Below are 16,453 nucleotides of genomic sequence, written 5' to 3'. Positions count from 1 at the left end.
TTAGAACATTTGTTTTATAGCATTAGAACATAATGTTTTATAGCATTAGAACATTTGTTTTAATTTTAGCACTTGCAATTATATTTTTGTAAATGCTTGGAAGAATTGCCGGCAAATATAGGGCAATTGGTGATCCTTACCCATCCCGACCTTTCTTATTGCAAGAACATCAAGGTCCTTTAAAACTCTGTCACTGTGAATTAAAGTTGTCAATTCAGGTATTCAAGTCGGGCGAAAAATGGTCAAAAACATTACAAAATGAAGGCTATAATCAGTTTCTAGAGGAAATTAGAGGTTTTGGAGCCCGGTAGCGAAAAGCCTTAAGACCCTAAAGGATACATTTCGGGGTCATATAGTGCCGTTTGAAACCACATATGAACATTAGACGTGGACATAAACGTCCGTGGTAGACTTGAGTTTACGAAATCACTACAAGTTGTGAACAGGTAAAATGACCGTTTAAAGGCATATTGGATGGTTCCACCGACCCAATTGGACTCCCAGAGGGTATTACGGACCATGGTAAACATCTTGGTAATTTTTTTATTTCCGGGCGAAAAAAGGTCAAAAAATTACAAAATTAAAGGCTATAATCCACGCTTTTAAATATGAAAATTGAGGTTTAGGGGCTTGTGGCGAAAAGCCTTGAGACCCTAAGAGATACATCTCGGGGAACATATAATGCCGTTTAAAACCATATATGATCATTACATGTTGTGATAAACGTCCGTGGTTGGCTTGTGTTTAAGAAATCACTGCAAGTTGTGAACGGTTAAAATGACTGTGTTAAGGGCATATTGGATGGTTCCACCGACACAATTTGACTACCGGAGGATATTAGGGAACATGGTAAACATCTTGGCAATTTTTATTTCCGAGCAAAAAAAAGTCAAAAAATTACAAAATTGAAGGCTATAATCCAAGCTTTTTGAGGAATTTGAGGTTTCAAGGTCCGGTGGTGAAAAGCCTTGAGACCCTAAGGGATTTGTTTCCGGATCATATAATCCGTTTGAACCATATATGATGATTATATGTTGTCACAAACGCCCGTGGTAGGCTTGAGTTTACAAAATCACTTCAAGTTGTGAACGGGTAAAATGACTGTTTAAGGGCATATTGGAAGGTTCCACCGACCCAATTGGACTCTTAGAGGGTATTAAGGATCATTGTAAACATCTCGACAATTTTTATTTTCGGGCGAAAAAAGGTCAAAAAATTAAAAAATTGAAGGCTATAGTCCACGCTTATTGAGGAATTTTGAGGTTTCGGGGCCCACTGGCGAAAAGCCTTGAGACCCTAAGGGATACATCTCGGTGGTTAATGTCGTTTGAAACCATATATGATCATTATATGTTGTCATAAACGTCCGTTATAGGTTTACTCTGAAAGAACAATACGAAATTTGAGTGTGGTTTACTCTGAAAGACCAATAAGAAATTTGAGTGTGGTTTACTCTGAAAAACCAATATTTGATTGGAGCTCGGTTTTGCTCTAGAAAAACCCAAAATTGTTATATTTGCAGGTTTAAAAAGAATGACGTTCCTGTTTGATTGATGACAGATGAGTTCGAAAAGATGAACGTTCTTATCATTGAAGAAAAGAAAAAAAAAAAAAATTGAAGGCGCGCATCTCGGCTTCAACAATTTGAAGAATTTCCAATTGCAACGTTCGTGTTATTGCCGTTACGATTGCGGGAGGGTGTTAGAGATAATATCGGAAAATATATATTTAGGTTTATTATATGTTAAGATATTATTTAAGTATATTTTTTAGGAAGATTATTTCCTATTTTAGGTTATTAGATTTTGTATAAATACTCTACCTATCGATGAATAATAATTAAGTCATTCTATTCTTCCTCTCTAATTTGTCATTTTAATTTCAGACAAAACATGAGAAGTAAATTCCTAAGAATTTCACGTAGGAATTACGGAGTATTTTTCATGAAATACAAATTTTTTTAAGAATTTAAATCTCGTATTGATCAAACAATACTCTAATGTTACGATCAAACAAGTAATTTGAAAGTTGGTACTAGCAAACAAGAAGTCAATGGAGTATAGGTCTTTGACCCGTTACTTAGTGGGGTCCAGAAAAGCTGTGATGCATTTAAAAATCTATGTGACCATTAGTTGTTCTTATTTATCACAATTAATTATTTGCGGTTGAGGTTTAAGTTCAAGTTGATAGTTGTGATAATATCTTAATCAAATCTTAAAGCTGCAACTATTGAGTAGTATTATTTGTTCTCTGTTTGTTCCTTTATTTCCCAAATTATATTTCTGTAATTTGAAATTAAATTGAAAAGAGGCGGTTGTTGGTGTTCCTGTTGAGGCTTAGGAAATGGCACCTGTCGGAGAAGTAGATTCTAAAGGTCACTTGGAATTGGAGGAGGATCCAGAGGCATGGATTAAAAATAACCCTGCTTCTCGTCTAGCTTTGGTTACAAGCTTGAAGTTGGATTTAAGGTTTAAGGAAGAGATAGGAGAATCCATTGGTGAGTTCACACACCTCATCCGCCTGGAATTCTGGTTCTGTAGATCCCTGAAACGTGTGCCTAACGCCATCACTAGGCTTCACAAATTGGAGCACTTGCTATTTCATTGTTGTGATTGTTTGGAAAAATTGCCGGCAAATATAGGGCATTTGGTGAGCCTTACCCATCTCGAGCTTTCTAATTGCCATCACATCAAGTATCTTCCTAATAGCATTGTAAATCTATCCAAATTGACTTCTTTAACTCTCAATTTCTGTGAATCCCTTGTTGAATTGCCTGCAAATATAGGCCAATTGGCGAGTCTTACCCATCTTCAACTACATTCTTACAGGAACATAAAGTCAGTTGCAAATCTACCCAAGTTGACTTCTTTATCTCTATCCTCTCTTTCTCTCTCTGAATTACCTTCTAATTTGGGAGACCTGAAAAGAAGCCTTACCGGACTGCACCTTTTTAATTGCAAGAACATCAAGTACCTTCCTAATAGCATTGTAAGTCTATCCAATTTGACATCTTTATCTCTCAATTCCTGTGAATCCCTTGTTGAATTACCGGCAGATATAGGGCAGTTGGTGAGCCTTACCCAACTCAAGCTCGATTCTTGCAAAAACATAAAGTCACTTCCAATGAGCATTGCAAATCTATCCAACTTGACATCCTTATCACTCACGTTTTGTGAATCCCTCACGGAGTTACCTTCAAATCTAGGACAAATGAAGAGCCTTTCTCATCTGGAGCTTCTTGAATGCAACAAAATCAAGTCCCTGCCTGATAGCATGAAAGATTTATGCAGTTTGGATACTTTATTAATCAACGACTGTAATTCCCTCACACACCTGCCTATCAATTTGAATGTGTTGCACCTTGAGCTTATTGATTGTTGTCCCCGCCTCCTTCCTACTGGCCTAATCAACCTTAAGTACTTGGACGTCACTGTCTGTAACTGCTCTCATGAATCTTTTGTAAATTGGAAGGATCCATACAGCCTACAACACCTCTCCATTTCAAGCTGCTTTAGGCATTGCAAATTTTGCAATTATATATTAAAAGTACCGGCCAGTTTGAATCAATTCGTCAACCTTCAGGTTCTCTCTCTTCATGGTGCTATAATGTTTGATGAATTGCCGGCAAATTTGGATGGGTTGGCCCATTTATGTCTTCTTGATATTCAGGATTCCATAATCAAGTGTCTTCCTTGGAGCATCACGAAGCTACGCAAACTCCAACATCTAATGTTGCCCGAATATTTCAGACTCGAAACATTGCCATATCACTTGAATGATTCGGTCATCATTTCTGTTGAACATAGGCATGTTCGCAAATCCTTGGGAGAACTAAAAACAGAGATAGGACAAATGCCTATTCATTTTGGTGGAGGTAAGTGTTTCCAATGCTTTTACTTTTATAGTTTTACTCCTAATTTGTCTGATCTGGTAGACTTGGTAGTTATACACTTATACTATGTAATACTCGTATTTTAATAATCAAGCTTATCTCTTCTCTCCCACTCTTACAATGGTGGAATTAGGAAATGATGCAGCTCAAAATCCCTCTATTATAACTCCTCCTGGTTACCTCCAATTGAAAGAGGACGATCCTTCACAATGGATTATTAACAACAGAAATTCCCTCATGTTGGTTCGATTTTTGGACTTGGAAGATGTTGAGGAGTTAACAGATTCCATAATGCAATTCAGTGACCTCACCCACCTCTATCTTCGAATCAGCCACCAGGCCAAGGACTTTGGTTACAAGTACTTAATCACATTGACAAGGCTTGCACATCTCTCTCTTGACTTCCGTTCAGTTAAAATTGATAATTCCACTATTCATAGCTTGAGCAAGCTATCCAATTTACAAACACTACATCTGCATTTGGGTTTTAGAAATTTATTAGAAAATTTTAATATGCCTGTCAGCCTCAAACATCTCTCTTTATCAGATTGCAATAATATGAAGCCACTTTATGATAGCTTGGAAAAGTTAACCAACTTAAAGACTCTGGATCTCAACTCCTGTGTTTATTGCGAGTCATTGCCACCATCTATATATCTTGACAAACTCAGGCTTATTTATTGCTCCTTCAAGTCACTTGACTCACTTCCTATTGGCCTACATCACCTGGAAATCTTAGTTTTCAAAGATTATGATGACCTGAGATGTATCTTTGAACAATATTGGAATCAGTTAGTCAACCTGGAGACACTCTCCATTACATGTTTTGAAATGGAGTTCCTTCCTGAAGAAATAGCAAGACTCCGCAACTTGCAAAAATTACAACTCAAAGACTGTGTCAGCCTCAAAAAACTGCCATCAAATCTACATGAGTTGGTCAATTTGCATACTCTTGATATCAGCGTTACCGGAATCAAGACCCTTCCTCTTAGTTTCGTAAAGCAATGCAAGCTGCAGCACTTAACCCTTCCCAAGTGTTTTAACGTGCAATGCTTGCCAAGGAAACTAAAAAACGTGTCCATCATCAATGATACGGAGGAAGCATACTACAAGCGCAAGGGTTATGATGCTTCCCTTTACCAAACCTCGGCAGATTCCTTTGATGAAAGTGAAGAAACAGAACTAGGTGTTGTTCCTAGAGGTAATTAAGTGTTTGCCAGTACTTCATATTTCATAATTTATGTTGCATTTTTTTTTTTTTTTTTCCATCATTGATGACATGGATGATGCATACTTCTCTTATATGAATAACTCTCGTAATAAAATGTCAACAGAAAGCTGCAACGAAGACAATAATGTCGTGCCAACAGTAGAACTTCATGAAATTGTCCCTGATGAGCAGACATTTGCAGATCCTTTCAACAGTACAAGTACATGCCATATTGGGCACATCACAACAGAACAAGGTGGTGTTTCACAGATTTATAAAGGTACGTGTGCTTCCAACACTCGTAATGACAGTGGTAAACCCTGCATATAACAAGTTTGAAATCATCAGAAAGTGATAAAGCCTGCTTAGGTTGAAATCTTTACTTTTTTGGTGCAAACAGATTCTCATTCTTATGTCAGTAAAGATCCGATTGATGAGAACTTACAGCATACTGCTGTATATCCACAAAATCAGTTCAATCCTTTGGGAAATGGCGGATTTATGACAAACCTGCCTGGAGCTTATTCTTTCGGTGTGAACAATCAACATGCTATAAATGATGGACAAATTGGAACCATGACTTTTGGAAATGCACATGAGATTGCTCCAATTTTTCAGCACATATCTTCGCGTGGTGGAAATAGTTTTATTGGTGCCTGGAACAACGATCATGCTTTAGAATTTGGACGTAACAACAATACTTCTGAAAGTTATGATGCTGATGCTATTAGACAAGGGAGAGGAATTACTCCAGAAGCAACTCTAGCACTGTTGCCTGCTACAAACATGAGACTTGTTGATGCTGCAGAGAACCTTGATGGTTAGTTATTTTCTTAGTTTCCAAACCTTATACTAGTATAAAGAGAATGAGGGAAGGGCAAAAGGTCTTTCTCTTATAACTTAGCAGAAAGTCTCAGTATGAGGTCTAGCAGAGTTCTAATTTGATTTCTATCCAAACAGTTTTTTGTTCCAGCAGAAGAGAAAATTCAAATCCAGAATGTGAGAGTATCCCTGCTATACATACTGATCAAAATGACATTATGACTACAGAAATTGAACAAGGAAATGGTGACAACAATCATCATGATTCAGAAAACGAGCAGAATCAGATCCCTCAAAACAATAACGTCAAGGGTAAGAAAGGAAAACAAATTACTTTGGAGACACTACAACCATTCTGGTCCAAAAACATGACAATGGAAGAAGCTGCAATGGAGACCCATATAAATTCCAAATATATACTCTTGCTAAAACTGTTTAGTGTGCACTCATTGATGAATATTAAGTTAGTTGCTGTTAAAACTATTATATCATTATTAATCAGTATACTTACCGTGGGCAATGTGGAACTATAATACTTTCTTAGAGCAAACCATAAAAACAATGAATGATGATTTTTCATGGACATACACTAAACAGTTTGATGAAATCTTGGTTTGATGAAATCTTGCATTGTATCCTCTGTAATCAATCACATTTTTTTTTAATTTTTTTTTTGGAAACAGATTCTCAGTATATTGGCAGTAAAGATCTGATCAATGAGAATAACAAATACGAGTATGTCACTTGCAATTCCCAAAATCAGTGCTCTACTTCAGGACGTGGTGATTTTGAGACAATCTTTGATAATGACGTCAGAAAGGTTAATGCAGACAAGAAACTTGAAGGTATGTTTTCATAATTTACAATGTATCAATTCAGTTTATCAATAGATAGTAAGGCAACTATTCTTGTCTTTCATTGGAATGCTAACCAAGCTGACATTTTTAGGTCTCACAGGATATAGGCTGAAGTATAATTGTAGCATGCAATCCCCCCCTACTTATCTAATCAGCGCCGAAAACTTAGATATCTCACTCTGCGTTTGGTCAGAAGAATTGCTTTTGAATTTGAACCATTCGCCGAGCCTACGCCACCTAGCCATTAAGGATTGTAAGCAACAACATCATGTCAAAGAATTGCCTGCAAATTTGAATGAGTTTTCCAACCTTCAGACACTTTATATTCGGTGTAGCAACATCGAGTCCCCTCCTAGCTTCATTGGACTACAAAACTTGCAAAAATTATACATTGGAGGAGACGGTGCCAGAGAGTTTCCTTCAGATTTGGATAAGCTAGACAAATTAGTGGCTGTTGATATTCATGATACCGAAGTCAGGTGCCTTCCTTTGAGCGTCACGATGCTTCAAAAGTTGCGATTTCTATTCCTGCCACTGGATTTCAGACTCGAAACCTTGCCATGTCAACTGAATGAGTCTGTTGTAATTACAGTGGACAGTATGCACATTCGAAAAACCTGGAAAGAGCTCAGAAGTGAGTTGAGCCCATTGTCACTTCATGGTGTTGGAAGTAAGTGTTTTCCAATGCAAAATTCTCTCACTAATGACAGATTTGTATGGTCAACTCTTATATTTATATATCAGCATTTGTGATTATTGTATTTGTGGATTCTCTGAAACTACAATTGTTGTTAGTTCTTAGTTTTGCCCTTTTTTTTATAATACAATTAACTGTGCTTCTTCCATTTCTTTTGATGCAAAAATGGCAGTGGAAGCACTTCAGAACTCATCGATTTTTTCGTGCCCTGGTTACCTCCGAATGAAGGAGGATCCTGAGGAATGGATTAAGATGAACATTGATTCATGTGAGTGGGTGCAAAGCTTGGAGTTGGAATTGCTTGATACTGTGGAGAAGGTAGGAGATACCATATGGAAGCTGTCAAAGCTCAACTACCTTTATATCTCTGGCAATTTTCATTTACGCCTGAAGCACCTTCCAGACACAAGTATGACTCTTAGACATCTTTCTCTTCAGAATTGTAACATCGTGTCCCTTCCTCATAGCCTTGGAAAGCTTTCCAACTTGAAATCCTTATGCCTAGATTTACAAAACTCAAACTTGCCAGATAATTTGGATTTGTTGGTCAACCTTAGACATCTCTCTCTACATCATGGCAAGGAGCAATCTGATTTTGACAACATTGCAAAGCTGTCCAATTTGAAAGCTTTGGATCTCTTTCAATGTGATCTAGAATTATTACCTGAAAATTTGAATATTGCTGCACTTAAGCTTTCTTGTTCTGACATCAGTTCATTTCCTACAAGTCTTCACTGCTTGGAAATCTTGCACGACAAAGAAAGATGTGGAAGAACAGATTGTGATGTAACTTCATTAAATTTGGAACAGTTAATCAATGTGCAGAAACTTTCAGTTACATGTTATTCCATGAAGTTGCTTCCTAGCATAGAAAGATTGCAAAATCTGCAAGAATTGCAACTCAAAGATTGTTCCAGCCTTGAAGCATTGCCAAATTATTTGGGTAAGCTGGTCAAGTTGTGCATTCTGGATATTAGCGGTACAAGAATCAAGTCACTTCCCAATAGCATCACAAAGCTATCCAAGTTGGAGAAGTTAATCCTTCCAAAATGTTTCCAACAGGACAGCTCTCTTAAGTATCCTAATAAAGGTCTCATTAATGTTATCATTGATGACGTAGTTGAACTGTATTTCAATGACATGAGCGATGATGATGATGATGATGATTATGAAACCTCAATGAAAATGAGCTGTGATGAGCAGACATTGCCACATAAACAACATGCCATTCAAGTTCGTGGAGGTATGTGCTATTGCATGATTCTTATATGTCATTTCTTTTATTTTTTACATTGTAATTAATTATTGCAAAAAATTAAAATTCTCAGTTTCAAGTTGCTAGTTCTAGACTGCTAGTGTGTTTCCAACTCTGCTTGTGTTTAGCAGAAAGGCTGATTGTAAGGTCTAGCAAAGTTTTTTGTGTTGTAGTAGTCAAAAATTTTGATTTCGATGTGCAAAACAGATCCTTGTTATAACAGAGGAGAGACTTCAAATCCGAGTGGTGAATGTAGTCATGCTATGCAAAACACTTTTACACAGGAAAATAAACAAGGGATTGCACCAACATGTGACACAAAAGAAATTGATTGTGGAGAGATCAATCATTGTGCTTTAGAAAGTGAGCAGAATTATATCCCTCAAAGTAATAATGTGCGGGTTAAGATAAAAAGAAAAGATATTACTCTAGAGATGCTACAACCATTCTGGTCCAATCATACAACGTTAGTAGACGCGGCAGAAGAACTTGGAGGTATGTTTCCTTTTCTAAATCACATGTCAAGTTGAGGCGTTAGTGATTTGAAAACTTTTATTGTTGTTTTGTTTTCAATATTAATCCCCGGTTTATGCAAGGACTTACTTCACCTGATGTCAAATATAAATGATGCATGTTTTAATTTAGACTTTCCTTTATGATTAATCATACTTGATTTCAATTTGCAGTAAAGAGGTCTACATTGAAACGAAGAATAAAAGAGTTGAATGTCATATGGCCAAGAAAAGGAAAAAAACAACAGCTTGATGCAAAGAAGAGGAAACTCAACAATAAAGCACCATTTGGAAGTGATTGCTCACAGCAGAATTTGGTTAACCTTGGTAATTCAGCAGCTGATCACGCGGAAAATGTGGAGGAGCATATAATGGGATCAGACCTGCATACGTTGCCAAATCATATATCTTCCAACTCCAATGTTGTTATCAACTTGACTCCGGATGCAACAATGGAAACCATCAGGGGGAACTCAATGGAAACCATCAGGGGGAACTTAATGGAAACCATAGATAGTCATCAAGGCGCCGAAGTGAATTTGGATGGTGCAAATGAGCATACACTATCAGATACTCTGCCACAAAATGAGAAATCAAGCAACTTCATTGTGAAGGCTACTTATAAGGATGATACAATTAGATTTGATTTCTCTTTGAGTAAAAGTATTGACCAACTAAAGGAAGAAGTGGGCAAGCGGCTAGATTTTGAGGTTAGCACATTTAAATTGAAGTATCAAGATGAAGAAAAAGAATGGATACTACTGACCTGCATCTCTGACTTAGAGCATGCTTTGAATCTTTCAAGGTCATCTAATAATACTAATGTTGGTAGTGTTGTTAGATTGTTGGTCGTTCTAAAAGCATGATGTCAATTTTATCCTAGATATTAGAACATTGATTTTAAAATATGTAATATATTCCCTTTTTTTTTTTTTTTTTTTTTTTAAGTGAAAGGTTTTTACTTTTTGCATTATTGACCGTATTGCACTATTGACCGTATGATTATTGTTATTAAATTACATATAAAAAAGAATAGTCATGTTGTAAGAATTATCTCAATAAATTGTTTATTACAAAGTAATATTCAGTTATTAATAATTTTACATTAAAAATGATAAAAGATATTATCGGTCAAAGAATTACATGTTTGAGTGAAATGTTTCACTTAAAAAATTTAAATAAGAAGGGAATACATTTTAAACTCTAAATGACTAAATCCATAGTGCTAACTGCTAAGATCCTTCCAACATTCCATATTGTATCGGTGTCTGACACATTTTTAACTCTAATCCTAACTCTAATCCATAGTGCTGTTTGGCCCATTGGTAATCATATAACTTAATGAGGTTGGGCTTTTTATTTAGAATTAGGTATGGACCTTAGACTTTGCAATTTGCAGTTGTATCTCCTAGAAGAAAAAGGAATTTCATTAATAAAATATAGTGTAAAGGTTTAGTGTTCGAAACCCATAATAGGTTTTTCTTAAAAAAATTAATAAAAATATAACCAAACAACATTTACATATATTTCCTAAGAAATTAAGAATTTCAACACAAGTACACACACCTTAAAAATAAATAAATCGTAAATTTAATTAACAATCATTTCAATAGGAAACTTCATCTGAAGCAATGCAATCTGTTAGTTCGCACTGATTCGGCTTGAAATCCACTGATACATAGTCGTTTGAGTGCAATTAGGGGTGTACGTTCGATTTTCGGTTTTGATTGGATCCAATGAACATCAATCCAAAAATTCGAATTTATAAAAAATCTCAATCCGATCCGATCGGTGGATTGAATTTCGATTTTAATTCAAATTATGGACACCCTTAAGTGAAAGGGTATTGGTGTACATAATGTTTTTCATAAAATGTGGCCCATTACTTTTTTTTTACAAGGCCCATTATTTAGTTTCCAAATAATAGCATTGCAGATCTATCCCATTATTGACCTTATTCATAATCTGTAATTGGCAATTGCTCCAAACAAGGCGGACGAACTACGAAGTACAATCAATTTAATGCATTATTCTCCGAATTTTCAATCTCCCCGTTTCTCTGCAACTTCTTCTGCTGGTAAATGGTGTTAGCGGTTAGCGAAGCATGGTTAATGAAGAAGACAAGCTTTATTCTTTAAGGTATGCATATATTCTCTCAATTTCCTTTTTTGGGTAGTGTTTAGTTTTTCTATTGCAAAATTATTTGAGGATTTTGTTCATTTGTTTGGCATGTATATGGATTTATGAATGCAAATTACTGTTTAGGTTCCTAATTAAATGTGAAATTGTGTAATTTTATAGCTCCATTGTTTCAGAAAACTAAATTGTTCATGTATATAGATTGATCAATGGAAATTATTGTTTAGTTTCCAACTTAAATGTGAAATTGTGAAATTTTAAAGCTCCATTCTTTCAGCAAACTAAATTATTCATGTATGTTTGTTGAGTATCAACCATTTGATCAAGGTGTCTATGATGAAAATTGTAAGGTTTGCTAGTTGATAGCGGGGTTGGGGACTCAAGAAATAGGAGTGACATATTTGTGCTTAACTTTTTTTATAAACTTGTATGGAAATGATGATTTAGGTAATATCTTTATCACAATTATCCCATTAATTTTGTTTATATTGTTAACTTGGTCATTTTTCAAGTTAAAATTTACTCGTCAATGGATCGAGTTTTGAAAGCTACAAATTTCCCTAGCACCACTTTCTAGGATGTTGAAGTTAAGGTTAAACCAATTCGGAATTATAGTTGGTGCTCCATTGTTTCTGCTAGAAAAGGAATTAGTTGGAGTGTGGGAGAGGTTCACGGATTAAAATATGGCAACTTGTTAGCCTTACAAAGCAATGTGCGAGATGGAATTTTGGAAGCTCTGGCAAAAAGATATAAAGAATAGAATACCTTCATAAGTTCATAGTGGTTATGAGTCCAAGGAAGAAAGGAGAGCTCTGACTCTCTGAGTCTGAGTATAGCTCAGGGTTTGGCTTCTGATTAAGTCCTGTTTCTCTCATGTTAAACAATGTCAGCAGTTATTGCTAAGCTAGCTTGAGTCATAATGTTGTAGTGGAGACTGGAGAGGCTTTGGGTGGAAGAGATCCCCTTAGAAGTTAACACTCTTGTATGCAACAGTACTATATTCATGAATGAAGATTAGAATCTCTTTTCCTGTTAAAAAATAAATAAATAAAATCTAACAAAGTTGATTTTATTTTATTGAAGCTCAATTTCTCTAAATGCCCATCCGTTTAACCTGTCTTTAACTTGATCATTTCCATGGTTATTCATAGGCTCACCATCAATTTTTGTAATTCCAACATATGAACACTTTACATTGTGTGTAAGAATGTTAATTTTTTTGAGTAGCTGATTGGTCTAATTATACTGTCCTTAAACCAACGACTTGTCATTAGGTTCCTGTAAAAGTTTCCTTGGGTGTGCCAGCTGTGTTTATTTGTGTTGTGCATAATCAGTGACTGCTCATGTAAAAAATTCTCCATTATTTTATGTTTACTCATGAATCACACTATAACATTATGCAGTTTCTGATGCACGGGTATTCTTGTGCTCTGAACGTGAACGAGAAAAAGTCGCTCTTTTTTATGGTATTCCCTAAGAGACGAGGTGGATTCTGTTGCTTAGAGAATTTCAGCATGTTTGAAATCTAAGTGATATGGTGCCTGAAGTATGGATGTTCGAACTCGTGAGAATTAGAAAATTTTGAACTTAAATCCTCATTCGAAGTTACCATTGTATTAGTAATAGATGGAGGTGAAAACAGAGAGAAGCAGACCGATTGCAGCCTTTATTGTCTTTGGCACCAAGGGCGATGTGGACGCTATTGCTGCAGTAGCTGCAGGTTTTGCATGTGATCAGAGAAAGTATGAAGTTATTTTCATCAGTCACTCTGACCATCAGGATCTATTGTGATGGCCTGAGCATGAAAGGTGATTTTGTTTTGATCAATTTGTCCGCTATGGAAGGATGGAGTATTGCTGAACTGTTTCATGTTCAGTGTCTTGTTGCGGCTCCTTATGTCGTAAATTACACTGCTCTCACTTCATTACAGAGGCAGTTCAGGCGAGAACTTCCACTTCTTTACCGATACCTGATACTCTGATAGAGGCTCCTGATAATAAGCTCGGATGGAAAGATGTGATTCATTGGATGTGGCCGCTAATTACTGAAGATTGGGGATCATGGAGGAGCGATGAACTGAATCTTAGCCCTTTGCCTTTTACAGACCCAGTGATTGGTCTTCCTATGTGGCATGAAAGGTCATTGTCTTCCTTACTGTTGTATGGATTCATTAGAGAGGTTGTTGAGTGCCCTGATTACTGGCCTTCAAATTCTCGGGTTTCTGGGTTTTGGATTCTCCCTTCCAATTGGCAGTTTTCATGCAGCAGCTGCAGCGATATGATTGATTCAGGGAGCCAACTCTGTTCAGCACTAATTTATCAATACCTCGTGTTTTCATTGGTTTGAGCTCAGCTTGAAATTTGGGTTTCATGAAGATTCCTATAGCATTACTATGCATCTTACAAGCTGCTGTAGAGATCACCAAGTGTAGATTCATCCTTCTGACAGCTGGACATGAACCACTGGATGTGGCTGTTCAAAATTTTGCTGCTGAAGTGGATCCGTTGATCTTAAGTCAAAGTGTCAGTTTAAGCTATGGGATCTGTCTGTGTAATGACCATTTATTTTGCTTTTCGAGTTATATTCCCTGCAGTTGGCTCTTCCAAAAATGTGCAATTGCTATCCATCACAAAGGTAGTGGATCCACTGCAGCAGCACTGAGAGCTGGATCGGAATTCTTCAAGCTGTATGCCCGTTTAAGCTTTAAAGAATGCTATAAATCGTGCTGTGAGTCCACAAATTTCTCAGGAGAATGGAGTCTCAGAGTCAGTCAGAATTCTCACAGAAGAAATTGGCAAATAGCTAATGGCGATATTGTAAGTGACTAATTTTGGCACTTTCTATTTATATTAGTCTCCTAGAAGCATATAGTGGATGGTGATTGATATTAGAAGTTGTTCAACTTTCCTCGTTTCTTAGGTGGTGACATATCATTATTCATTGTGAATTATTGACATATCTGCTTATAAGTGCCTTATATATTACGAAGAAGAATTTTATCTGCATACACCATACTGTTGACCTGATGCCTCTAAAAAGTGTTTCAGTCTTTAATATAAGGTTAGGAAGGAGTGTCTCTGTGTGCCTGTGTCTGCTATACTCAACCTTCCGTGTATAACTGCAAAGAAAGTTTATTATCGTTGTCCTTAAAATTGTTATCCAGTCTAACCGACTAAGGCAAGGTATCCTTATGCTTTGAGTAGGATACTAGCTTTCGCCTACAAATCTCCGTTATGTAAAGTACAATTGTGACTTGAATGAGATTATAGCATGGAGTATTGAGCTTCAAATTAAAAATAAAAAAAAATTACCTACATATAAAGTTGGGCTTGTCTGCTACTCTGCAATAATCACAGAGTATTTGTGTTTGGAAGAGAATTTTTATTAGAACTAGTTGTAAATGATGACTAGAAATTGATAAATCCATTGTAATCTAAAGTTTAAATTTTCCAATTATATGCTGTAGCCCCCTCTTGTTGGGTATCTTTTTAGAAAGAACAAAGAATGAATAGTTTGAAGGAAAACAATCAACTGGAATATTGTATTTAAGAAAGAAAATTTATATGCCATATAAATACAGAGTCTAATGCTCAATTGGAATATTGTATTGAAATTAGTAATTCATTCAAGATAGTTCCCTTCACATGCAAAATTGAAGACAATATGGAAAATTTATACTCTGTAAAACAAAGCAAGGGTGTAGCTATCCAAATTTGATGTTTTAAATAGAAAATTCCTAAAAGTAAAGAACAAAGGGAACATGTAAAAAAAAAAAAAAGAAAAAAAAAATGGAGGGAGTATAGATTAGTCAAATACAATAATATTTTATGATTAAAAGTTAGGGCATGTTCTCTTCAGCTTATTTTCAGTTCAATTTAGCTCAGCTCCAATAAGTTAAGTTTAGTTAAGTAGAATAGGTTTAATTTCTTAATTTCATAAAATATTCAATTCTTAATTTCCTTCTCTCATTAAATATTCACTTCAGTTCAGCTCTAATAAGTTTAGTTCAGTCAATCAGAATAGGCCCTTACTGTGATAGTATTTTTTTGTTGCTCACTCATGGAGTTGGGTTTCAACTTGGGGTTCAGGTTCAATGCATAGTGCGAAGTAACGCAATGAGGTTCAGGTTCAAAGCATAATTCCCTTATGGAAAAATGGAAATAAATAATCCCACCTTTGCGTGGTGTGACAATAATTATCCCACTTTTTTATTATTACGAGGCAATCCCACCTTTGTATGTTACAAATCTTTATTCTTTTAAGCCATGTGTCGCTCAATAATTTGTTTAAAAAAACAAAAATAGGTAAATATTTTTTTTTTTTTAAAAAAAAAGAGAAAAAAAACCCACCACCCACCAGCCACCCCAACCACCGTGAAACCTTAACCCTTATCCTAAGCCCCAACAAAAATCGGTCGGCCGCCACACTAAACCCCCAAAAACGGCCGGCCGGTCAGAACCCCTTACACCAAAAGCCACCCTCGAATTCAACCCCTGACCCAAATCCTACCCCCGAAACCACCATAACCACCACCCTTTAAACCATCTCAACTGTTGGAAACCTCCTCTAACCGCCAATAACCCCCAAAACCCCATCCCATCCCCGAAAACCCCCACTCAACCTCCCTAACCACCCCGAAAATCTCCCTAAACATGTTGAATATCGCCGAAACCTGCAACACAACACCGTTTCCGTGGTGAGCGGATGTCGGTCGGCCGTATTTGAAGGTTAAGGAGAGCGGCCGACCGGTTTCGGTGGTGGCTGGGGTAGGGACTAGGGCTTTTTTTTTTTTTTTTTTTTTTTTTTTTTTGTATTTTTGTATTATGAACCAATTAAAATTTGACATGTGACATAACTTACAAAAATCAGTCACCAACAAGTCAAGATTCATTAAAAGATGATATATAAAATGGGATTGTCTCGTAATTATCAAAAGGTATGATTGTTATTGTCAGACCACGCAAAGGTGGGATTATTTATTTTCAATAAATAAAAAAAGGTTCAAAGTATAATTAATTAGTTGAGGTTAATTAAAAGTTAAACCAGCGAACAAGAAGTCAATGGAGTAT

General features: G+C 36.1%; 1 protein-coding gene across 3 annotated transcripts; it reads left to right on the top strand.

The window, feature by feature from the left end:
- Positions 1 to 3,104: 3,104 nt before the first annotated feature.
- LOC145593772 (uncharacterized) lies at positions 3,105 to 10,218 on the top strand. 3 transcript variants are annotated; one of them, XM_081650127.1, is made up of 10 exons: positions 3,105 to 3,874; positions 4,026 to 5,093; positions 5,227 to 5,382; positions 5,503 to 5,922; positions 6,153 to 6,236; positions 6,608 to 6,769; positions 6,873 to 7,451; positions 7,651 to 8,721; positions 8,941 to 9,228; positions 9,420 to 10,218. In XM_081650127.1, exons 1-10 carry the CDS (start codon positions 3,124 to 3,126, stop codon positions 10,109 to 10,111), a joined length of 5,271 nt encoding a protein of 1,756 aa, XP_081506253.1. In that variant the 5' UTR covers positions 3,105 to 3,123; the 3' UTR covers positions 10,112 to 10,218. The 3 variants fall into 3 exon arrangements, with proteins under 3 accessions (XP_081506253.1, XP_081506251.1, XP_081506250.1); XM_081650125.1 differs by having other exon boundaries at positions 6,063 to 6,236; positions 6,882 to 7,451; XM_081650124.1 differs by having other exon boundaries at positions 6,063 to 6,236.
- Positions 10,219 to 16,453: the final 6,235 nt, after the last annotated feature.

The sequence above is a fragment of the Chenopodium album genome, chromosome 19 (assembly GCF_948465745.1).
Source record: "Chenopodium album chromosome 19, dcCheAlbu1.1, whole genome shotgun sequence".
In the NCBI taxonomy this organism is placed as follows: domain Eukaryota; kingdom Viridiplantae; phylum Streptophyta; class Magnoliopsida; order Caryophyllales; family Amaranthaceae; genus Chenopodium; species Chenopodium album.
The sequence above is the reverse complement of the archived record's forward strand: the minus strand, read 5'-3'. Positions and strand labels throughout refer to the sequence as shown.

Excerpts from the sequence above, each read along its gene's own strand:
- LOC145593772 (XM_081650124.1), top strand. The coding sequence starts at position 3,124 with ATGAGCATTGCAAATCTATCCAACTTGACATCCTTATCACTCACGTTT. Across the intron at positions 6,237-6,607 it reads TCAAAACAATAACGTCAAGG|ATTCTCAGTATATTGGCAGT; the intron begins GTAAGAAAGGAA and ends TTTTGGAAACAG. Across the intron at positions 8,722-8,940 it reads TGCCATTCAAGTTCGTGGAG|ATCCTTGTTATAACAGAGGA; the intron begins GTATGTGCTATT and ends TGTGCAAAACAG.